Here is a 24,942-nt window from a genome sequence, read left to right as displayed (position 1 = left end):
TGCCTCCTGAGATATACTGAGTTTCTTCAGCACAGTTGGTTCTCAGGCAATAAAAATTTGGAGTTTTATAGTTAATTACCATGGAGGAATCTTGCTCTTCAGATTTCCTTCACTCAGCTTTGTGAGATGCTAGAATCTTACTGATGCTCATTTAAAGGATTATTAACTTTGGAATACCCAAATAAGAAGCAGCAAATGGCTCTTGTATGCTAAATTAGTATGGAGACTGTATGTTGATCATGTATGACTGCCAGGGAGCCATTTCCTTAGAATCTCTTCCTGTAATGACTGCTGTATAAAAGTGATTAACTCTTTATAGTCTTGGTATTATTTTCTAGAGATTGTTAACACAATTTTTAATTCTTGTGGTATAGATTTTTCCATCCTGAAAAGAAATAAGACTTTTGAGATCAGTTATTAGCTATGTGATCTTAACACACTGAGCCTTGCTTTTCTCACTAGTGTGAACTTTAGGGTCCCTTTCAAAATGAACACTCTTTTTGAGAGGATGGTGACACTAGTAGCTCCCATATCAATGGACATGTTTCGTGATAAATTATTTACACTTTTTATGTGACCCCTTTTCTCATTCTCAAGAAAAACAAGCTAGAGATTTCTGTCTATAACCATGATACAGTTTTTTTTCCAGGAAATCAACAGCTTATATAAAATGTTCTGCAGGACCTAAAATATACTTACTTTTAGCGTAGAATAGAACATCTCTAAAAGTTATATGTTCGTTCATTTGTATAACAAATATTGACTGAGTGCCTCCTGTAGACCAGGAGTTACTATAAGCACTGGAGATACTTTAATGACTAAAAGATTCCTCATCAGTAATATAATTATTGTGCACACCTCATAGGGTTGATACAAAAGTTAATACATATAAAGTAATATAAAGCAAACGAACAGTGACACAAAATAAGTGCTTGGTAAATGTTAGCTGTTACAATTATTATTGGTATTACTTTAATGGAGAAGACAAATAAACATTTAAAATAGATAAATAATTTCATATTGTGAGAAGTGCTTTGAAGAGAGTAAACAGAGTTCTGTGACACTGCATGACTGAGTGGGAAGGGGTTGTTCCTTTAGCGGGGTAGTCAGAGGAGGCCTCACCCTTGCATACATGACCTTTTCACCAAGACTCAGGTTGAGAACCCAATTGAAGAACTGAGAGCAACACTAAAAATGTCCAGAATTGGGGGGAAGCAGTTGTGTTCAAAAAATAAGAGCCTATGTGATGGAAGCACAATGAATGAGGGAGCGAGAGATCCAGGGGGAGATCGATGCTGTAGACAAAAGCAGGTCAAGTCGTATGGTCCATAAATTGTTTTCTGCTTTGTTGTTTGGAGTGAGAAATTAAGGATCGGATGCATTAAAATGAGCAGAAGACCTAAACAAGCAATTCTCCAAGGAAGACATACTACAAATGATCAATAGACATGTGAAAAAATGCTCAATATCACTAATTATCAGAGAAATGCAAATCAAAACTACAATGAGGTATCTCCTCACACCAGTCAGAATGGCCATCATTCAAAAGTCCACAAATGACAAATGCTGGAGAGGCTGTGGAGAAAAGGGAACCCTCCTACACTGCTGGTGGGAATGCAGTTTCATGCAGCCACTGTGGAAAACAGTATGGAGATTCCTCAAAAGACTAGGAATAGACTTACCATATGACCCAGGAATCCTGCTCCTGGGCTTATATCCAGAAGGAACCCTACTTCAGGATGACTCCTGCACCCCAATGTTCATAGCAGCATTATTTACAATAGCTAAGACATGGAAACAGCCTAAATGTCCATCAACAGGTGACTGGATGAAGATGATGTGGTATATTTATACAATGGAATGCTACTCAGCCATAAAAACCGACGCCATTTGCAGCAACGTGGATGCTCCTGGAGAATGTCATTCTAAGTGAAGTAAGCCGGAAAGAGAAAGAAAAATACCATATGAGATCGCTCATATGTGGAATCAAAAAACAAACAAACAAAGCATAAATACAGAACAGAAATAGACTCATAGACATAGAATACAGACTTGTGGTTGCCAAAGGGGTGGGGGGAGTGGGAAGAGATAGACTCGGATTTCAAAATTGTAGAATAGATAAACAAGATTATACTGTATAGCACAGGGAAGTATATACAAGATCTTATGGTAGCTCACAGAGAAAGGAATGTGACAATGAATGTATATATGTTCATGTATAATTGAAAAATTGTGCTCTACACTGGAATTTGACACAACATTGTAAAATGATTATAAATCAATAAAAAATGTTAAAAAAAAATAAAATAGCCAAGAAATGGAAACAACTTCAATGTCCATCAGCAGATGACTGAATAAAGAAGATCTGGTGTATTTATACAATGGAATATTACTCAGCCATAAAAATGAATGAAATAATGCCATTTGCAGCAATGTAGATGGACCTAGAGATGATCATTTTGAGTGAATTAAGTCAGATAGAGAAAGACAAATATCATATGATATCACTCATATATGGAATCTAAAAAAAGTGATACAAATTCTATTTACAGACCAAAAACAGACTCACAGACATAGAAAACAAACTATGGCTACCAAAGGAAAAAGAACAGGGAGGGATAAATTAAGGGTTGGGGATTAATAGACACATATTACTATATATAAAATAGATAAACAACAAGGACCTACTGTATAGCATAAGGAACTATATTCAATTTCTTATATTAACATGTAATGGAAAAGAATCTGAAAAGAAATACTTAGTGTATATTTGTATAACTGAATCACTTTACTGTACACAGGAAACCAACACTGTGAATCAACTACATTTCAATAAAGAAAATTTTTTTTTAAGAATTAAAAAAAAAGGATGCATTGCCTTTCAGCTATTTTAAGGAATAACATAATAGAATGCAATTATTGATATAAGACTTTGACTTACAGTAATAAACATTTTCTTCTGCAGAAAATTTTTTAAGAGCTCAAGTGCCCAGGAATTTGGTTTTCTTTCATATTTATAAGTTAATTCTTTCTCTAAATATGTGTCAAAGAATTCCTGACTCAAGCAGCAAAATCTAGAATGCTGCTTATTTGTTAAATTTCCAATACGTCTATTTTTCTGTAAAATCTGCCTTGTAAGTTTTATGGAAGAATTTAAGAAGTATTGATGGGCATAAAAGTCAGTAATCTTCTGTTTGGCAGGGGCCTACCAATCAGATAACAGTCCTAAATTTGGATGTGTAGAATAAGGTGTGCATATAGAATTTTTCTTTTTTAATAAAAGAAAGTGTTCAAGACTTTTTGACCATGGCATATGTTCATTTTCTTAGTTTATGAATAGAGTTGCTGCCAGAAAAGACAAACATTTTAAGTAGGGTGAGATCAATGAAATTTTTTAAGCCCACTGAATTTGGAAATTATTCAGTAACCTGACTTAAATTCCAATGAGCTTGTAATCCAAGATAATGGTGCTATAGGCAATTTATATCATCATTAATTTCAAGTCCTAGTGAGCCTCAAAAATAGGGATCACTGATGCATAAGATTTTGTTGGCACAATTTATTTGGATACCGACTTGATTAGAAGCTCTCAAATAATTTAAATGCATGAGGTCAGAGGAAAATTATTAACTTTTATAGCCAGGGCAGCAATTTGTGTATATATTTTAAGCTTCCTTGATTTTAAAATCTAAAAGACAAAATCTGTGTCCTAAATTTGTAAGTGTGCCAGGAGAACATGTTGACTTCTGAAATGATTTAATGAGGTTGCTTCTTTTCATTTTCTGCTTTTCTTAAGCCTGCTTTTGTTTGAACATTTTAGGTCATTTATAGCAAGTACACTGACCTGGTTCCCAAGGAAGTCATGAATGCAGATGACCCAGACCTGCAAAGACCTGATGAAGAAGCCATTAAAGAGGTAACTAGGAATTGATATATATATATAATTATTTTAGGTGACCTTTTTACATCTTTGTTAACTTCCAAACCACTCAATGTGATGTTTTTTATTTCAGATAACAGAAAAGACAAGGGTCGCCTTAGAAAAATCTGTGTCCCAGAAGGTTGCTGCAGCCATGCCCGTCCGAGCAGCTGATAAACTGGCTCCTGCTCAGTATATCCGGTATAAATCATGCCTGGAAGCTTTAGTTTCATGTCAGAATTGATTGGAGTTGGGGGTCCCTGTATTCTTTCACTATGCTTAGTCACAGTTGTATATCACTTTTTTGGATAATGACTTGAAGCCTACTGACTCTGTGCAGACAATTGAAAACAGTATTTTTTAGGATATTGACTTATAAGATATTTGCTATTATGCTGTTTTAAAAACATTTTTTTGTTTATAGAAATTAACGATTACATTGAGTATATGATCCAAACCACAATTATTTAGAGTTCCATTTTAATATAATACATAATATTTATATAACATGAATATGTTGATAATATTATGTGATACAATACTATTATAATTCTATAACAGTATACTATAAATAATATATTAATATCATTTATATACTAATAGCCATCCTTACAATACTTCTAAATTTTGATGAATTTCACTTAACTAAATCTTTATGTGGAAAGATGATTCACATATAGATATTAGGGGAAAATTCAGAGCTGGTAGGGCTGCTACCATTATTCTTTCTGTTTTATAACCTATGATTAGTCAAAAACTGTTAACTATAAGTTGCCTGCTAAGAATATTATGGGGCATTTATTCCCTCAAATGCAGACTTACAAAATAGGTACTACTTTCTAGACCTCTTATCTGTGAAATGGAACACTGCCTTCCATGGTTCAAAATGAACTAGGATGGATTATTTGCAAACTAATACGACTCTAGTTTACACTTTGCTTGTAACTCATAGTTGCTAGTCATTCTCTTATCTCCATTGCTATCTGCTCTGCCTAAATGTTGTTGCAATTTTCCATTAGTACTTTGTGAAAAAAATTGACAATGTAGTCCAGCCTAGGATTGTAATAGAAGAAAAATGCCTATTGAAAGCTTGAACTCGTTACACCTTTAATTTCATCTCCATTATTCAGATACACACCATCTCAACAAGGAGTGGCTTTCAACTCTGGAGCTAAACAGAGAGTTATTCGGATGGTAGAAATGCAGAAAGATCCAATGGAGCCTCCAAGGTTCAAGTAAGTAGGTGGCTTCATGAAAACGAATCACCATTCTTAAAAAAGATATGAAAGAAGGAAAATGTCCATCAACACACAAATGGATAAACAAATGTGGGACATCTGTACATGAAATACTATTGAGCAGTAAAAAGGAATAAACTTTAGTACATGCAGTAACGTGGGTGAATCTCAAAATAATTATGCTGAGTGAAAGAAGCCAGACAAAAACAAGTACATACTGTATCATTCCTTTTGTATAAAATTCTAGAAAATGCAAACTAATCTATAATGACACAGGAAGTAAATCAGTGGTTGCTTGTGGGGAAGTAGGGAGGACAGAGTGGCAATGAGAGGAAGAAGAGAGATAGGCAGAGGGGCATGCGGAAACTTTTGGAGGTGATGGGTATATTCATGTCTTGATCGTGATGATGGTTTCACAGGTATTTACTTGTGTCAAAAGTTAATCTGGGGAGTATATGGCTCAGTGGTAGAGCACATGCTTAGCATGCACAAGGGCCTGGGTTCAAACCAGTAACTTCATTAAAACAAATGAGTAAATCTGATTACTTCCCCTCCAAAAACAAAAAGGAAGAAAGGAAGGAAGGAAAGAAAGGAAGAAAAGAAAAGAAAGAAAGAAGCAGCCACAATAATTTTAGAAATTAATTAAAAAGTTAATCAGATTGTGTACCTTAAATATGAATAGTTAATTGCAAGTTAGTTTTACCTAAATAAAGCTGTTTTTTAAGAAGGAAAAAATAATATTAACTCTGAAATGATAATGATATTTTGGAGGTGAAGTAGATAGTGATGATGATGACAGTTGGCTGTGTTTTAACAGTTGTTGAAGCTGAGTCATGAAGAGAAAAACAACTTCTGAGGAAAACAACTTTTTTTTCCTGAGTTGCTGCCTTGTCATTTTACAGTATGATAACCTTACTTACACCTAGAGTCTGGACATTTTAGGACTTGAGTTTAGCATGCCCACCATAAGTTTACACTTTGCCTTTCCCAGGGCATCTTTTAAAATATAATCAGCCCTTTGTATTCACAGGTTCTGCATCTGCAGGTTCAACCAACTGTGGATTGAAAATATTCAAGAAAAAAAAATTCCAGAAAGTCTCCAAAAGCAAAACTTAATTTGCCAACCCCGCTACAATTATTTATATAGCATTTACATTGTATTAGGGATTACAAAAAATCTAGAAATGATTTAAAATATACAGGAGGATGTGTGTAGGTTATATGCAAATACTATGCCATTTTATGTAAGGGACTTGAGTACCCACAGATTTTGGTATCCTTGGGTGTCCTGAAACCAGGCCTCCTTGGAAGCCAAGGGTGACTATAACCACTTAAAGTTAAGCCCTGAGAGAAGTTAGTGTCCTCTGGCCCAGCCACCTTATAAGTAATAGGTGCTTGCTCCCCTGCTCTCTCTTCTGCTCATTTGTGGCCTAGGACTAGGGCAAAGAATTGTCCTTCCTCCAGTTGTTTCCCCCCTCTTCACCCCGCCACTTCTGGGATCTGTAAGTAATAATAAATTTTGTGACTCTGCTGTCTTATTTGGGTGTGTTAAAACTGCGCTTCAATCAAAATGACCAAGTAGGCTTCACTGTCCCAAAGTGGGAGCTTGGATGCTGAGGGAGCTACCTGCTGACCCCACGAGGGTGGCTTGTTACCCTCATTCAGCAGGTCAAAATCTACATATTTGTAATTCAGTACACCAGTTCCAGCTTCTCAACACATTGCTGTATAATAGATGGACGTTCATTATACACTCTCTGTTTTTGTATCTGTTTGAAGCTTTACATAATAAAAAATGAAGAGGGGAGATAGATAGTTTGTGCTTTGGTTTATCCTTCAGGATTAATAAGAAAATTCCACGCGGACCACCTTCTCCTCCTGCACCTGTCATGCATTCTCCTAGCCGAAAGGTAATCTTTGCTCTAGACTAAAATCTTTTTTTGTACTCATGATTACTAATTCTATAAATAACTTCCCATACAATAAAGTCTAGATGCCTGTACAGTTACATTTCACCACACTTACTGTTTCTTTAGTTTGTTTTTCAAGATCAAATAGGGACCCACTCGACTATAATGTGTAGTTCCAGAATGCCTATGAGAATGTATGTAAAATGTTAGCTATTAGTTTTATTATTATTAACCCCTGCTTTTAATGGGATGAAAAGTCTGCTATTTGACAAGAAGGATGTTATGATAGTCACAAGAGGTAAGCACCTGGGATCATTAGCTATGTCTGTGATTGATTGTCCAAGTGGCTTTTTTTAGATTTATTTTATTACCCAACTAATAGAACAGTTTTCATTTGAAAGAAGTCACATCACTTTAAATATGTAAAAATACTAACCAGCATTTATTACTGTCAAAAATAATTTATAGATTATTTTCCATTTTTCCATTAAAATTAGTGCTAAGTTTCATGACGTGGGAACATAGCATATACAGTGCCACCAAACAAATGGAATCAAGGCCCTTGGCTAAATCCATCTGTATGTCAGTGTTTATTGAGCTGTATTTGAAAAGAAAGATTGCATTCAAGTTTTTAGCTAGACTATAAATTTATAAAAATGTCTCTTCTCAATTTTCTTAACTCAGATGACTGTGAAGGAACAACAAGAGTGGAAGATTCCTCCTTGTATTTCAAACTGGAAAAATGCAAAGGTAATTAACTTGTCATAAAATCAGTCTTTTAGTATTACAGCCTCCTGAAAAACACCCAGGAAGGACCTTCAGCCTGAGTAACTTTAGTTGAGACCTCAGCATTTCATTTAGCTGAAGATTTTTAAGAAGAAACAGCCAACTTATGTGACTTTTCTCTTTTTTAATGTAATAGGAATGTTACTGTGCCAGGCTTATGAATACTAAGTAGATTCTTCTAGTAAATTGTAGTTATCAGAAGCACATAGAGAAGGAATGGGTAGAATAAAGTAGCATATCAGTGAAAGATAGGATTGTTTAGAAAACTCAAATGTATATCTAAAATTCTTCCTAAAAGAAATTAAACCAATTTAAATAATTATATGATAAAATAGAGTGTATGTATGGATATATTCAGTGCTTTAATTTTTAAACTCTTTGTTTATAGCAATGCATGTGTAAACTATTTAAATCCAGTGTATTTCTACTAATCACTAAAGCTTCCAGGAGTCATGAAGAATCTCTAAGATAATGCAGGATAAATTTCCTGTTCACTATTTCCTCTTTTCTCCCAAATCATATTTCATGATTCTGTTTTGCTCGGTGAAGAAGGCCACTTTATCCCATGGCTTAAATATGAATTACTCCTTAAAGGAAGTTATATACTCATCCTGAAACATAAAGATTGTTGGGTTGTCTGATCTGGATTGATTAATATGTATGTAACTATGAGATCTCTTGAGCTGACTCTATTGCAATTCCTTGTATTAGGAATAAAGACTGTGGAGTCGAGGTCAGTATTGGAGTCTAGTCAGAAATCTGGAAAAATGAAGCTAAGCCTGAAAGTCACATGAATGTTCAAGCATGTTCCTTCAGTTGTTGAAATAGGATGCAAAATTTCAGAACACAGAATCTTAGTTGTCCAGCATATTTTATTCTTTTTCCTTTTATTGAAATGTACAAGATTTGAAGAATCTAAGTCATTAAGTAGTACAGCAGCTTAAGCTACCTGTAGACACTGATTTTAGTGCTTTCTTCTACCTTTGTATAACTGTTACATTTACTTGATGCACATCTATTTAGCTATTTGATAGTGACTTCCTTTTATTATAATCCACAATTTTAACATGAGAATCTATTTTCCCAGAGCTTAGACTCTGAAATCGTATTGCCCAAGTTTAAATCCTAGCTCGTCTGTTTATTAACTGTTTGACTTTGGGGACATTACCTAAGCTCTCTTCCTCAGTATCTTTATGTGTGAAATGGACATCATAATGTTACAAGCCTTATAGAATTGTTGTGAAGGTTAATTGAGGCCCTGGATATAAAGTGCTTAAATAATCCTCTACACAAAGAATTGAGTGTTAGCTGTTGCTATTGTTGCTTAATTGTGAAGAAAGAGATAAGGAAAAAGAACTTGAACTAAATGTTTGTCAAAATGGACATATTTAAATGTAATTTTAAAGAATCTGTTGTCGCTCTTTTGTGACCAGTGCTTTCTGCCTGCTTTCATGCTAGGGTTATACAATTCCATTGGATAAACGTCTGGCTGCTGATGGAAGAGGACTGCAGACAGTTCACATTAATGAAAATTTTGCAAAACTGGCTGAAGCTCTCTACATTGCTGATCGGAAGGTTGATCTGTCATAATTAAATTGTTTAATGCTCTTGATAATTTGTAAATCCATTCTCAGTTACCTAAGAGACTGTTATTTTAGCTACATTGCCAAGTACCTAGAGACTCTCACCTGTGAAATGTGTTCTAGAGAGGTGCTACTTGCAGCTTTGTACCCTGTCTCAGCCTTTGTAGACTCGTATAGATAACCCACTACTGGGGCTTCAGCATCTCATAGCATTTCCAGAATAATGGTTCACTAGGCTGATCCCATTTTGTGAAGACTGCCAGCTGCTCTTTTTAGGTTTCATAATTTTTCTGTATCTTAAATGTAGATGTCTCCTAAAAAGTCCGTTGCAGAGAAGGGCAAATGAACATTCTGATGAAATGAACGCTACAGAAAATGTCGTTCATAGTATTGGCTGTCCATTAATATTATGGTATTAATGTGTCTTTGAAGTGTGTATAGAACATAGAAAAGTATATCTTCTGTATCACAGTGAGCGCCCTTATAAAAATTTTCTCTTGCACATCTAGACCAAGGCTTTATCTTGAGTTGATCTCTGATTTTGAAAATATGACTAGTTCTTACTATGTTATTGATATTGAAATTTGCTTTTTTGGAATCTTATTTAATTTTTTAGATTGTTTCTGCGAAAGCATTAGTGAAATACTGACTTACAAGATTGATTGGGATCACTATAGTTTCAACTACTAAAACATTTCTCAGAGTGAAAAAGCTAAGTTTGCAGTATCTTAGGCAAGTTACTTTTAGTGGAGAAGAATCTTTGTTTTAATCAGCAGTAACAAATTTGAATTCTTTATAACTGTTCTTTCAAGCCAGAATTTAGTCAGGGAATTAGATGATAGCTATAATTCTTTATCCCCTGGTAGTGTCTTATTTGACATCTGACTTTACTAACAGGCTCGTGAAGCTGTGGAAATGCGTGCTCAAGTAGAGAGAAAGATGGCTCAAAAAGAAAAGGAGAAACATGAAGAGAAACTTAGAGAAATGGCCCAGAAAGCCAGGGAGAGAAGAGCTGGGATCAAAACTCATGTGGAAAAAGGTATAACATACTCATTACCAAGTTGAATTTACTTTATGAACAATATATGTCTCATTTTAGAAAATCTCTATTTTTTTTACTGCATACAGAAGTAGACATAAAGAAAATGTAGATATTTCAGAAATAATGTAGAAATGAAAAAGTAATTTCTGCCCTGTTAAGCTGAGGCAGTAGAAAATAAAGAATGTACATTTAAATGTGGGCCTTTAATATGGGAGCATACCCTTGGAAGTTTTTAAACTTCTGAACAATATACTTTTAAAAATCACATAGTCCTCAAATGATATGCTTAATTTTCTCCTGTTTTAATTTTCTTGAAACTTAGAACTAGAAACGAGATCTCCAGCTGAATAATTCAGCTCCCCCACATGGTTAACTAATCCAGTTTTTCTGTCTTTTAGGCCTTTAATTATTAAATCTGCCAATATTTTCTCTCTAGCTTTTTATTTACTGGTCTACACTCGTATATTAATTCAGAGTGAAAAGGCTAATTCTAATTCAAGAAAATTATGAGGATGATTTTTCTTTCATTAGTAAATCCTAGACTGATACAGTTATTCATTCAGTTAATATTGAGCACCTACTATGTGCAGGATTCTCTTCTAGACACAAAGGTTTTTGCTGACAGGTTGGGGTATAGCAGCAAACATTTCAGTGAATATGGAGAGACAAAAAAAGTTAATCAAACAGTATATTAAAAGGTAATAATCACTATGGAGAAAAATAAAACAGAAGAGGTATAAAAGTGCCATAAGGTCAAAATAGGCCTCACTTCTGAGATGATAACATTAGCACAAACACTTGAAGGAAGTAAGGAAGTGAGCCATGTGGATATCTGGGGGAATAGCAGCCTAGATAGAAGGAACAGCAAGTGCAAAGGCCTAAGGAGGCTGTTTACCGGGCAGGAGGCCATTATGGCTGGATTAGAGTGAGAAAGCTAAGTAGCAGGATAAGAGGGTGAGACAAATTAGGGCAAAGTGGCCAGATCTCTGTGTGTGCCTTTTAGTCATTGTCAGAACATGGCTTTTACTTCAAGTATCAAGGGAAGCAATTTGAAGAGTTTTGAGCAGAGCGACTTAATTTTGCATATATCGGAAGGCTATGGAATGGTCATTTGGAGAAGTAGGGAAGCCATTTGGAAGGCTCTTGCAATAATACAGGTGAGAGATGATAATAAGAGGTAGTAAAACCATGGTCAGATACTAGATGTATTTTGGAAGTAGAGCTGACAAAATTTGCTTATGGGTTAGGTAGAAGGATGAGAGAAAAGGAGTCAAGGATGACTCCAGAACTTTGACCTAAGCAATTGAGAAGGGTTGAGCTGTCATTTATTAATATAGGGAAGACTGCAGGAGGAAGAGATTTGGGAGCTTAGTTGTGGACATGTTAAGTTTAAAATGGAGGTATCAAGCAGGCAATGGGTTATAGGAGTCTCGAGTTCAACTATAGGGAAGTAACCAGGGTTATAAGTAGTAATCCACTTCCTTAAATCATACATAAATGACTTAATGAGGCAAGATGTAAAAACCAACCTGTTGTACACCTAGGCAATGAAGGTCATTCGATATAAAACCTCCCTATATGTAAGTTCTCTGAATTGATTTTAAAAAAAAAACTGAAAGAATGGTTCTTGAGAAATTAATTTAAATTTTTTCTCTCTTGCCAGATATTAATAAAAGACATTTATTGAGTGCTTATTATGGTAGGCACCACTCTGAGCACTTTGCATATACTACCTTATGAAATCCCTACAGCAGCTCTGTGCATTGGTTCTAATTGTCACTGTTTTACAGAGGAGGAGACAAAGGCTCAGAGGGGTTGAGTAATCTGCATAATTTCACATTGCTAATCTGTCCTAGAGACAGGATTTGAATCCAGAGAGGCTGGCTCCAAAGCTCATGCTCTATACATATCCCTTTAGACTGGAGAGGGTAGAGAAAATGAAGATAGACAAAAACACAATTGATAGAAATCAAGATGCAAGCAGCCCCTGTGGACCACAAGCAAAAGGTTCTTTATTCAAAGTCAGTCTTTGAAAATATAAGGATAAACTTTGTATAATTCTTTTTTCCAGAAATTTTATTATGAAAATTTTAAAAAACATAGAAAAATTTAAAGAATTACATAGCGAACACCCATATCTCCACCATCTAGACTCCATGTTAACATTTTTTAAAAACAATTAGCATTGCTTAATTTGCTTTATCATATATCTACCCAGCTTTTTCTCCATCTATCAATCCACCTTACTACTTAGATGCATTTCAAAGTAAATTAAAAGGTATCAGTACACTTTGCACCTAAACACTTCAGCTGCATGCATGATTCTGGAATTCATATTCAAAAGTTAAATCAGTACTGGATTTAAATTAATTGCAAGTAAGGTTAAAAGGGCTTAATGTGACTAAAAGGAGTTCGTGGATTTTTCTGACTACAGTTAAAGAATATTCTCTTGTTCAAAATATTAATGGATAATATATATTGATGAAGTAAGTAATGTTTAACTGTCTACACAGAGGATGGAGAGGCACGTGAGAGGGATGAAATCCGGCATGACAGGCGAAAAGAGAGACAGCATGACCGGAATCTTTCTAGAGCAGCTCCCGATAAGAGGTAGGTGCTAGTTGAGATAAATGCGAATTATGAAGAGTGGCCTTTGTGAACCTTTTAGAGAGGAGGTTTAGTCCACTAAGACCAGTTTTGCTTCTCTCCCTTTCCTCTTTAGTTTGAAAACTTAATAAATCAGCACTTAATTTCTTGCACTTAAACTGTTTACTCTGTCTTAGCAGAAGAACTGACTGTCCCTGGAAGTAATCTTCTATCAGTTTGTAGAGTCAGAATTGAGAATGATGGGGGTATAGAAAAGGGAATTCAGATCATGTTTATGAAAAGAATGTAGTAGATAGTCCTGTTCTAGTTTGTTCTTTTCTGTTTCAAATGGTGAGGCAAATTTATGTACCTATTCCTCTAGATAGGAAATAAGCTGCTATACCTTTATTGAGATCCTTTCACATGCAGAGCACTGTACTGAGTACAGTGGGGGAGAAGAACAGGTTTTGTAAGAATTGAAAGTCAGCCTTTGTCATGAGCAGTTTCACTTAAAATTCAGAAAGCGCTATCATATAAAATTGGGAAAATTGACAGAGCACTCTTAGTACAGACATGTATAGAACAAAGGACATACATGTATGGGGACTTGGAACAGAGTAGGGATTGATAAAGTTTGTGGTTCAACAAAGGGCAAGGACTGAAATGCTGAAAAGTTGAAGACATGCTATAACACAGAGGTGGAATTCTGAGTTGGGTAAAATGCAAGTATAAAACTCTTTCCAAATGCACAGTTCTCTGTGCTCTCATCAACCTACGAGCTGATACAATCTATTTTTTCAAGTCATATCTTAAACAGATTCCTTCTGGTGATGGTCTTTGTTGTTTAATGGCATATTTCATCTCTCAGTAAGTGAAGTCATGGAGAAGCAGAAAATCTGAATTTAGAGTTGTGTTTAAACATATAGTATAAAAGAGAGAGGAATGAAGTATGAAAGTGCACAGTTAATGACACTCTTGGTCTGAAATTCCTAAGCTGTAAAAATCAAAATGGCTCTGTAGATAAATGGAGCCCTTAAAACCAATAAAGTGACTATGAGAATTGATAATAACGAAAAGCTGTTAACTTGTGATTGGATGAAAATTAGATTGTCTATAGAAATCATTTTAAGACCTGAGCTTTTTAGGAAAATAAATGTTAACAGTTACCATGGTATCATTGCGATGTAGATTGCATACATACTGAAACAGCAGAGGAATTAAATTAATCTGAATGTCAAAAATTATACTGAGTAATCCAGTCATTGACATGTTTTCCTCAAAATTCTAATAGGATAAAATTACTAAATGTAGTTAGGGTAAAGAACTGATTCTAGCTTATCAAAAATGATTCATGTGATACATCTAATTTGCATCCAGTCCTCCCAGTCCTTTATAATAATAGCAGATATGGACCATAGCAGATTCATATTTCAGCATGCATTATAAGGTGATTGCTTGTATTAAAGACTTCCATATCAAGAATGATTCTTTAAAAAACAAAACAAAAGAATGACTCTTTTGAGAAAGGATGCTCTCTTTAATAAATGGTATTGGAAAAAGTGGACAGCCACATGCAAAAGAGTGAAACTAGACTACTCTTTTACACTGCATAAAAATTAATGCAAAATGGATTAAGAATTTGAATTTAAGACCTTAAACCATAAAATTCCTAGAAGAAAACATAGGCAGTAAGCTCTTTGACAGTGGTCTTAGCAGTGTTTTTTAATTTGACTCCAAAGGCAAAGGAAACAAAAGAAAAAATAAACAAATGTATCAAATGAAAAACTTATGCAGTGAGGAAAACCATCATCAAAATAAAAAAGCAACCTACTGAATGGGAGACGATATTTGCAATTATATATCCAACAAGGGGTTAATATCCAAAGTATATAAAGAACTCATACAACTCAGCAGCAACAGCAACAGCAACAGAAAAACCCAATTAAATGGGCAGGGGATCTGAATAGACCTTTCTCTGAAGAAGACATGCCAATGATGAACAGGCACATGAAAAGATATTAGCATCACTAATTATTAAGGAAATCAAGTCAAAACCACAAAATAGCACCTCACACCTGTTAGAGTGGGTATTATCAGAAAAACAGGAAATAGCAAGCATTGGAGAAGAGGTAGAGAAAAGGGAACCCTCAAACACTGTTGGTGGGAATGTAAATTAGTGCTGTTAATATGGAAAACAGTATGGAGATTCCTCAAAAAATTAAGAATAGAACTACCATATGATCCAGCTATTCCACTTCTAGGTATTTGTCTGAAGGGTACGAAAACACTAATTCAAAAAAATATATGCTTACCTATCTTCATTGCCGCATTATTTGCAATAACCAAGATATGGATGGAAGCAACCTAAGTGCCCATCAACAGATAAATGGATAAAGAAGATGGGGTGGGGGATATGTACCCAGTGGAATACAGCTCAGCTGTAAAGATGAAATCTTGCAATTTGTGACAACATGGATGAACCTTGAGGGTATTATGCTAAGTGAAATAAGTCAGACAGAGAAAGAGAAATACAGTATGATTTCACTCATGTGGAATCTAGAAAAACAGAATGAACAAACTGAAAACAAACTCATAAGTAGAGAAAACAGATCGGTGGTTACCAGAGGGGAAGAGGGGTGAGGGATTGGTGAAATGGGTGAAAGAGGTCAATTGTACGGTGTTAGACAGTAACTAGACTTTTGGTGGTGATCACTGTGTGTATACAGATGTTGAATTATAATGTCATACCTACTCCTATCTATCAGGAAGGCCTAATTGTAAAACCGTGTCTCTTATAATCATGTATCTGAAATGCTGTAAGAGCTGTCATCCCAACTATGGCATTATCAGGGAATATATATGTTCACAAGATGTGAACAGGACATACTTGTTTCCTCTTCTTCTGAGATTTGTTGTATTTAAGTTGAAATTCAGCTTGTCTGTGAAGAGTTTTCAGTTTGTGACATGGTATTTCAAAACAGGTCAAAACTGCAGAGAAATGAAAATCGAGATATCAGTGAAGTCATTGCTCTTGGTGTGCCCAATCCTCGGACTTCCAATGAAGTTCAGTATGACCAAAGGCTCTTCAACCAATCCAAGGTACAAAAAGCCTAGAAATAACATTCTAAGTGTTGATATGATATACCAATCCTCAGGGAAAAGAAAATTAACATCATAGATTTAGATCAGCCTAAGGTATGCTGGCATGATGACAGGAAAAAAAAATTGCAAGTTTCATGTTGTAACTTAAGAGACAAGATGAAAAAGTTGATTTTGACCTCTTAGAGTTGACTAAGATTTGAGACACTATTAGAAAATGAAAGAAATTCGGTGATGAAACTTGGTTCTGGTATATCAGTCTTTTATTTCTAAAATAGAGCAAATGTCCTACAAAAGTGTCTCGGGTTATTTTTTGTTGATATTTGAAAATAAATTTTTTTTAATGCTAAAAAAACACAGACTTGGGATCTTCAAAAAAAATATAGCTGTAAAGCCAGATTAAAGTATTAGTCAGGAAATCTGATTTCTAGTACCAGGTATCACTAACTAGCTAGGACACATTAGGCCTGAAGAAGTACCTTTGTGTTTTAATTCACCCAGCGTTGATTATTTACTGTATATAAGTCAGTGAGATCAAAGATAGATGTACCTTTGCCCTCAAGGAACCCTCAAGTCCACTGGAAAAGAGATACATGTATATAAATAAAAACAAGGCAGACTGTGGTAAGAATACAGAACTGTAAAGTTCTACTGGGATAGAGAGGAGAAGTTAGTTATCTAAGACTTGGAGATTTTAGGAAGATTTGAAGGTAACATTTGAGTAAGCTTTTCTGGTTAGTAAGTTATTGGGTGCTTTTTATATTCCTGGCATTGTTCTAAGTCTTTTACTTTTGTTATCTCACTTAATTCTTAGATACTATTAGTACCTCTGTCTATATATGAAGAAGTTGAAACACAGAGGTTTAGCTCGTATCTGGTAGAACTAAGATTCTTAGGTATGAAAGTTCCACAGAAGTAAATATTTATGGCAGTTGCCTCTCACAAGCTTAAATCATTTAAAGATTGTGATGAAAAATTTTAAAAGACACATCCCTGTATTAATGAGCTGTCCAAATATATGAAACCAGTTTTTTGTTGACTTAATATTTTCATTGAGAACCCTATCATATCATGCTGTAATAGTGATGTTCTCAGGCAGTTGAGGGGTTTAACGTTACTATAGTGTCAGATAAACACTTCACAGTTCTTCTATCTTCTTGCTACTGTGTCTATACAAATTGAAATACCTGCTTATACTAGCATCTGCCAGTTTTAATGACAACTTTGTGAAAGTAGTCAGTTAATGAGTACCATATTTAATCTAAGGAGCCAAAGGTGAACAAGAGATAAGGGACTTTGTGACCGTTTTTTAGTGACCTTTTTAGTTTGCAGTTCAGATTGTTGAAAATGTGAGCTGTGAGTGAGCAAGGGTTTACTCTTCATATGAAGGTAATCAAATTCAACTTTCAATAAATACATGCATTTTTAACATCCTCTGTTTTTTCCACAGGGTATGGACAGTGGTTTTGCAGGTGGAGAAGATGAAATTTACAATGTTTATGATCAAGCCTGGAGAGGTGGTAAAGATATGGCCCAGAATATTTACAGGCCCAGTAAAAATCTGGACAAGGACATGTATGGTGACGACCTAGAAGCCAGAATAAAGACTAACAGGTACCCAGGCAGACAGCTTAGTCTCAACATCTGCACCTGTGAAAACAAAGTAGTTCATAGTCGTTTCTTTTTTTCCCTAGATTTGTTCCCGATAAGGAGTTTTCTGGTTCAGACCGTAGACAAAGAGGCCGAGAAGGACCAGTTCAGTTTGAGGAAGATCCTTTTGGTTTGGACAAATTTTTGGAAGAAGCCAAACAGCATGGTGGCTCTAAAAGACCCTCAGATAGCAGCCGCCCCAAGGAACATGAGCATGAAGGCAAGAAGAGGAGGAAGGAGTAGATACTTGCTCTCCAAAGTGAATGAACTATTATTCATAACCCTAACGATGCAAGTCGTTATGGGGGAACACTTTGTAAATGGCCAGAATAAAAACCAAATCTGGGTGTCAGAGCCCAGCACTACTTTTTATTACAGGAGAAAAGGGGGGGGGTGGAAAAATTCTACTTTGAATTACTTAGTTTTTTTAAAGAGTGGGTTGTGTTTGTGCTTCTTCCACCTTTTGGCATTTATAGAACATACTGCCCCACACATGAAATTAAGGCCACTTCCTTTTGTGTGACATAAGTACTTTGGGGTTAATATTTTGTCTATGAATGACTGCTCACAAATAAAGTTACCCCAACCACAGTGAGTAGAAGGATGCTCACATATTGGAACTGTCCTGCCAAATGATGTTTGCCTCTATTGTGCTCTGTTTTAATTTGGAGTGGGGAAAGTAAGCTCTTGCTTGGTGCAACCATTTGTTTCAAATAAAAACATTTAGACAAAATTTTCAGTCTTGTTTACTTTATTTAATAGGCAGTGATAGTCTCAAAAATCTTTCTCTTCATCAGATGTTTGATCCCCTTGCAAAGCCTTGGGTTTCTGAGCTTGAACATGGAGCTGAAAAAAATCAAATAAGCACTGTAAGGAAAGGCAATGTCTGCAAAAATATTAAAACTGAAAACTGATGCTTTAAAGCTGCCATTTTATTAGGGAGTCAGCACTAGTTAGTAAAGAGGATGTTATTTGCTCCTTGTACTTAAGACTCCCTGAACTTCAATAAAAAATTGTAAATCAGTTTAGCCCAGGGTCACACAGTAAGTGGAAAAGCCAGGATTTCAACCCTGGTCTCCCTGCTGTTGCCACTGTTCCACGTTACATACACCTTGCTGACCGTTAAAGGCTCCTGTACTTTTCTCTCCAGACCTTTTAGAACTGGGCACTTTACCACCACCACCATTCTTTAATAAACATTAAGTTACAAATCTCCCAAAGTCCCTGTCATTTTACACTTCTGACCTATCTAATTGATATACAGAAATCTCACGATATGATGTAGAAAAATACTTACCTTAACTCCATCAATAACATGATTTTCCTGTTGTAGTGCATTCTGAAGTTCTTCTGAAGAAGAAAAATGAACCCAACCCATACCTCTGTGAAAGCCAGTCTCTCTGTCCTAATAATTCAAAATTTAGGAAGAGATTAATAATCATGAACTTGAGAAAGTTTCCAGGAGTTTCAAATCAAACCACCAACTTTTTCATCTGCCAAAATGGAGTAAAAGATATTTTAATAAATACCAAAAACTTTGCTTTAATACATATTTACTTTCCTATTTACCCAAGACTTTTTAATCTCTGTGTTAATCTTAACACTCTGGCTTTTCTATTGCCACTAGGGGAGTAAAATGTGGGTAATGAGCTGTGTCATTCTAGATACAAACCACATTAACAGCAATAGTCAAGGGAGATTTTGATCGCATAAAAAAGTACTCTTCCTGTTTTCTAACTTCCTCATTCTAGAAACTAGAAAATTAAGCCTCAAAACTAGGTACATTTCTGGTAATTTCTGAGACCAATAACCCTCATTACCATTTCCACCATTATCATCACATGCTCCTAAAGAAAAATACAGAAAAAAATTACCCTTGTTTACCTAGTTCCACACTTCTGGTTAAGTTAAACAATTTTGCTACTTCCCTTTGTGCGAAAGACAAGTGCTTATCACTCAACCTATATATTTATACATCAGAGATACTAATGTTCTTAGACACACCTTGCCCACCCCCCAGCCCTTCTATATATGACAGATACTAAGGTGTCTATTCACTCAATGTACATCATCAGTCTTGTTACAAAGTTATGGTGTGCTCTGCCCCCACCAACTCTGAAAAAAATTCTTAGAAATTGCCCCCATGCCTGGAAGGTAAGTTTGTAAGTATTAACCTAGAACACAGTAAATTTCTGGTTATGTCCCAGTGATTCACTCCTTACCTCGGATAGATAAGACAATTTTTAAAGCACTCTACCTACAGGTGTCCATTTCCATTTGTCAAGGCATTAAAAATTTTGTTAAAATGTAAATAATATGTATCTAAAATTGGAACCTGGATTTCTAACTTGAGTACAATGAACTTGTTAACTAGAAACTAATTTTTTTGTTATATATAATTTTCCCAAGAATCAAAGCCTTCTCTTGTTTAAAATCTGTTAACTCCAGGTCCTAAATTACTCTGTTTATACTTTCAGGAGGGAAATGACAACCAAGAATAATCTGTTACTTTTTAGAGAAACTTTTTAAAAATACTCTTCAAAAAACACAAATTTTACACACACACTTTGTAAAACTAGTTTTTAAGCTTATACATTTTCATGTCTGTACTATACATGCCTCCTTTAATCAACTGTAAAATCCCACTATATCAATGAATTAATATCTATTTAACCCATCCCACTGACGAACACTTAGGTTCTTTCCAATTAGGATATTATTAAACAATGCTGTTTTGAACATTCTTGACTTCACATTTCTGTAGAATTCCTAGAAATGAAGCTGCTAAATCAAAGCAAAAGCAGGTTCTTAATTTTGATAGATTTTGCCAAATTACCCTTCAGTGAAGGTACCAGTTAAACTTCCCAACAATTTCAGTACTAGATTCCCTACATCTTCACCAGCACACAAGATGCATAATCTGTTAGATCTTTGGAAGGCAAATAACATTAAATCAAGAGTTAAGAACTTAAGTTACTTTAAATTGATATTTTACCACAGCCTTTTTGATGCCATGAGGGAAAATGGAGCAATTTTAATGAAGCACATGTAAACTCTATGTGTACTCACATCATACCCCCAAATAAACAATAATTCTAGAAAGTCCACAGAAAAATAAAGCCCAGGATAAAGTAGAACCTGATTTCTAAACCCTCATGAGGAAGCAAAGAATATGTAACAAATAAAAACACAACACACAAAGCACTCAACTTAATGAGGATAAAGGTTAAAATAGATATTCTCCATCAGTTTCATGATAAAATTATCCGCTACACTCTCAAGTCCTTGTTATAATACTGTAATAGGCAAAATTCCAAGATGGCCCAAGATCTCCATGTGTCCCGCCACGTTACCCCCTGTATAATCCCCTTCCCTTGAATGTGGGTGGGTGGGACCTGTGACACTTCTAACCAAAGGGATATAGCAAAAGCAATGAGATATTGCTCCCTTGATCAGGTTATGTGGTGAAGATGATGGGGTATCACTCCAATAATTACATTATAAAACTGTCTTGGCAGACAAGAAAGAAACTCCCTTGCTGACTTTGAAGCTGCCATGTTTTAGAAAGTGCCTACGGAGAAGGAGAGTAATAAGGACTGCAGGCAGTCCCTAGCAGCTGAGAGCAGCCTCCAGCTGAAAGCCAGCAAGAAAGCAGGTACCTCAGTGCTACAGCTGAAAGACAAATTCTACCAAGAACCTAAGGGAGCATGGAAATGGGTCTTTGCCAGTTGAGCCTCTGGTGAGATGGCAACTCCAGCTGACACCTGGACTGCAGCTACATGAAACCCTGAACAGAGGACCCAGCAAAGCTGTGCCTGGACTCCTGATCTGCAGAAACTGTGAGATAATATATGTGTGTTGCTTTGAGACATTAAATTTGTGATAATTTTTAAAAACCAACACAAATACCTCAAATATCTAGGATAAGCTTTTTTTTTATTTTGGGGGTTTTTTTTGGTTTTTTTTCCCCTTAACTTTTTAAGCCATATCACTCATAACTTAATCAACAAAGACTGACCACTGTCACTCCATGAGAAATTCATACAAATTGATATGCTCTGACAAGAAAATCAAGAGGGTAACATTATTACTTTTTTTTTTAAGTTAATACTCACAAAAGGTACAGAGCACTTTCTTATATGACCAAATTGTGCAAAATGTTCTCTCAGCTCATCTGTATAGGAAGAAAAAACATATTAAGACTTGTTAATGTATTTTGTATCCTCCACCCTTGATTGTAGATAGAAACCAAAAGGAGTCCTAGAATGCCCAAACTTCTTGTGAACAGGAGCTACTCTGCATTTCCTTGAAGCTTTAAGATTTAAGAAATAGATACAGTATTGATTATAAAGCTGTAATGTACTAGATTTGGGGAGATGATGGGGTGAAGACATGGACAAACATATTACTGAGTTGACTGTTGACTTCATCCCCAGCAAATATTGAGTATCTTCACCATACCAGGTGCTGTGCTAAATGCATGGATTATAATCCCTGTGAGCGATCTTCTGATCACACAGAAGACAGACAATTACAACACAGCTTGTTAGCTATATTAGAGATTTCCAAATAAAACCCCAATTTACTTGCCTTTCATAATTTAAAGTTAACATTAGGTTAAATAGTTGTTACTCATAATAAAATTTGTTAAGTTGACCTACCTACGCTTCCTGCCTTACTATTGCTGGCCCATAGTTACTTTCCAGTACAGCAAATGAAATTCTATGTATCTGTCCTGTGGATTCCTATCTTTGTCTGCAGTTCTTTCCTATTAAAATGTCAGTAATCCAATCTTCTTCTGCCAAAACTATAACTATCCTTCAAGACCCAGGACAAATATATCACAGATTATTTTATTGGGCTCTTACTGCAAAACAAGACAAAGTACTAACCCTGTGAGGCCTCAAGGAGGAATAGTGGATAACCTTAAAGATCAAAAACCACATGATCTCATTCTTTTCTGAACTACAGTGCTTGTACTTTCACTGATTTACATTTCAGAGTACCTGCTTCATCACCCTAGTCCATCCAAACTGGTTCAACAACTGCCTAGATTTGCTGATGTCTGTCTCCTCACCCCCATCACTACACCATAAGCTTGCCAAGTGTTGAGTCCACTATGTCCATGGTGATTGATACACAATAGAGCAGTATTTGCCGAACGAATAAATAAATGTCTAGTAATCCTTCAACAAGCCACAGGAGCTAAATTTCTGAAGTGTTCTAATAGTTGATCAAACTAGATGGCAAGATCAGGATCTCACAGAAGATATTAATGGAGGATAAACAGAATAGTTTTAAAGCAGGTATTTAAAGTTCTAGAAAACATTCACTTCCAAAACAAACTGGCCTGGAAGGTAACCCTTTCCCCAAATTACCTACAATTGTTACAGAGAAACAGCTGCAAGCACCAAGAACAATGCCTACCACATAACAGACACTCCTTAAATGTGTGCTGAATGAATGATTAAATGAACTGAGAGACTGCAGTCACAATTGTATGTTATGTAGACTCTTTAATGGTTCTGAACAGCCCATTATGGTCTGGAAACTTGCATCTGCAAGATGCTAAGGAAACCCCTCAGCCTTTCCACAGAGGTTCTCAGGACCTAAGCAATTTTACTAGGTGTGGTCTTCACCTACCACGTAAGAAGAAGACGGGGCACAAACAAATCTATTTCCCATTCCACTACCCACACCTGTCCCATTCCTTTTTTTAAAGCACCTGATCTGAGACATGAATGGCTGCAACAGTGACCACGGATTTTTAAATTTTGGTAAGCAAATGTAAAAACCTCAACTCAAAACTGTAGCTGACAAAAATCAATGTTGGTGCAAGTTTTCAGTACTAATTACTCCCATTCCTTTATCGCCAGGCTAGGCCTCTCCAGTGAGCTTCATTTTAGTAATCATCAAAACAACTATCACTTATTGAGTACTTACTCTGTACTGACCCTAAGACTAAACAGTTTACATATAAACTCATTTAATCTAATCACAATCTTAAGAGGAAGGTACTATTGATTCCATTTTATGAATGATGAAACTGAGGCACAGTGGTGAGCCCTATTCTCCAATTACCTTCCGTTAATCAGGTTACACAACTACTAAATGGCGGAGCTGTCATTCTAACCCAAAGAGTATGGCTATATGGCTGTGGGAGTGCATTTCTAAATCCATACACAACGTCCTCTGTCCAACTAACAGACGGAAACCACATAGATTTCTCAAACTAAACACATTTAAACTTTACTCCTCATCTTTTTTTTTTTTCGGTGGGGGGAGGTAATTATGTTTATTTTTAGAGGAGGTCCTGGGCATTGAACCCAGGACCCTGTGTATGCTAAGCATGCACTCTACCACTGAGCTATACCCTCCCCCTCCTCATCTTCTTTCGACCTGCTTCTATATTCTGATCACGAAATTCACCAATGCTAAAAACCTGTAAGTCATTCCTCCCTTTCCCTCCTTTCGTACTTTTCCCCCATTCAAGCCATCATGAAAATCTGTCAATCTTGTTTGGTTAACATAAGTGGATCTGACCGCTCCTACCCGCCCCAACACTACCACCACCACTACCCTTAAATTCAGTTCCTCGCCTTTGAACTAAATTACTGTCAGCCTTTTTCATTCGTCTTCTGTCTCCAGTCTTCCCACTTCGAATCCATCCGCCACACTGCAGTGAAAATAACCCCTTCTAAATTGTGTATCTTAAAGTTTCCAAGTAAACTTTAACTTTTAAACCCCGAAAGGCTGGACACCGTGATTACGTGGCCCAAAAGCTCAAGGAGCATCCCTTAACGGCTAACTGCAAACAAAATTTCCTTCTACCCACAGGCTTGCTCAGGAGCAAACTCAGCCTCCTAATCCAGCTACCACGTTGATTTAAGCGCTCCGCAGAAAGCAAAGCTTTTCAGGATTGCTTGGGCCCCAAAATTCCTCCCCTACTACATCTCCAACTCACTCGAGCCCGCGGTCCACGGAATTTTTCTGACAAATGCAACGGGCCGGCCAATATTCGTACGCAAAGCCATAGCACCCCTCACACCCGAAGCCGCCATCTTTAGATTTAGGGAACTCCGCGACCTGAGGTTGCGACTCCGGAAGCGCTTGCCTGATCCGGAGCACG

At 36.0% G+C, this 24,942-nt stretch overlaps 2 protein-coding genes across 2 annotated transcripts in view; one reads left to right on the top strand and one right to left on the bottom strand.

Annotated features, from left to right (window-relative positions):
• The window catches only part of SNW1 (SNW domain containing 1), a 31,217-nt gene extending 12,671 nt beyond the window's left edge, over window positions 1-18,546 (top strand). The window contains exons 4-14 of the mRNA XM_006206117.4: window positions 3,821-3,916; window positions 4,014-4,120; window positions 5,050-5,154; window positions 6,998-7,067; window positions 7,752-7,817; window positions 9,312-9,428; window positions 10,334-10,475; window positions 12,992-13,088; window positions 16,046-16,163; window positions 17,614-17,777; window positions 17,858-18,546. Coding sequence (XP_006206179.1) covers window positions 3,821-3,916; window positions 4,014-4,120; window positions 5,050-5,154; window positions 6,998-7,067; window positions 7,752-7,817; window positions 9,312-9,428; window positions 10,334-10,475; window positions 12,992-13,088; window positions 16,046-16,163; window positions 17,614-17,777; window positions 17,858-18,056 — 1,281 coding nt within the window. The 3' untranslated portion in view covers window positions 18,057-18,546. The remainder of the gene's footprint in view (window positions 1-3,820; window positions 3,917-4,013; window positions 4,121-5,049; window positions 5,155-6,997; window positions 7,068-7,751; window positions 7,818-9,311; window positions 9,429-10,333; window positions 10,476-12,991; window positions 13,089-16,045; window positions 16,164-17,613; window positions 17,778-17,857) is intronic.
• Window positions 18,547-24,930, bottom strand: SLIRP (SRA stem-loop interacting RNA binding protein). Its single transcript, XM_006206116.4, has 4 exons — window positions 24,778-24,930; window positions 21,929-21,987; window positions 19,111-19,218; window positions 18,547-18,659 (listed from the first exon to the last, which is right to left on the bottom strand). The coding sequence occupies exons 1-4, from the start codon at window positions 24,872-24,874 to the stop codon at window positions 18,588-18,590; spliced, it is 336 nt and encodes a 111-aa protein (XP_006206178.1). The 5' UTR covers window positions 24,875-24,930; the 3' UTR covers window positions 18,547-18,587.
• Between the last annotated feature and the right edge of the window lie 12 nt (window positions 24,931-24,942).

Source organism: Vicugna pacos, chromosome 6 (genome assembly GCF_048564905.1).
Source record: "Vicugna pacos chromosome 6, VicPac4, whole genome shotgun sequence".
Taxonomy (NCBI): domain Eukaryota; kingdom Metazoa; phylum Chordata; class Mammalia; order Artiodactyla; family Camelidae; genus Vicugna; species Vicugna pacos.
This window is presented reverse-complemented; position numbering and strand designations above follow the sequence as displayed.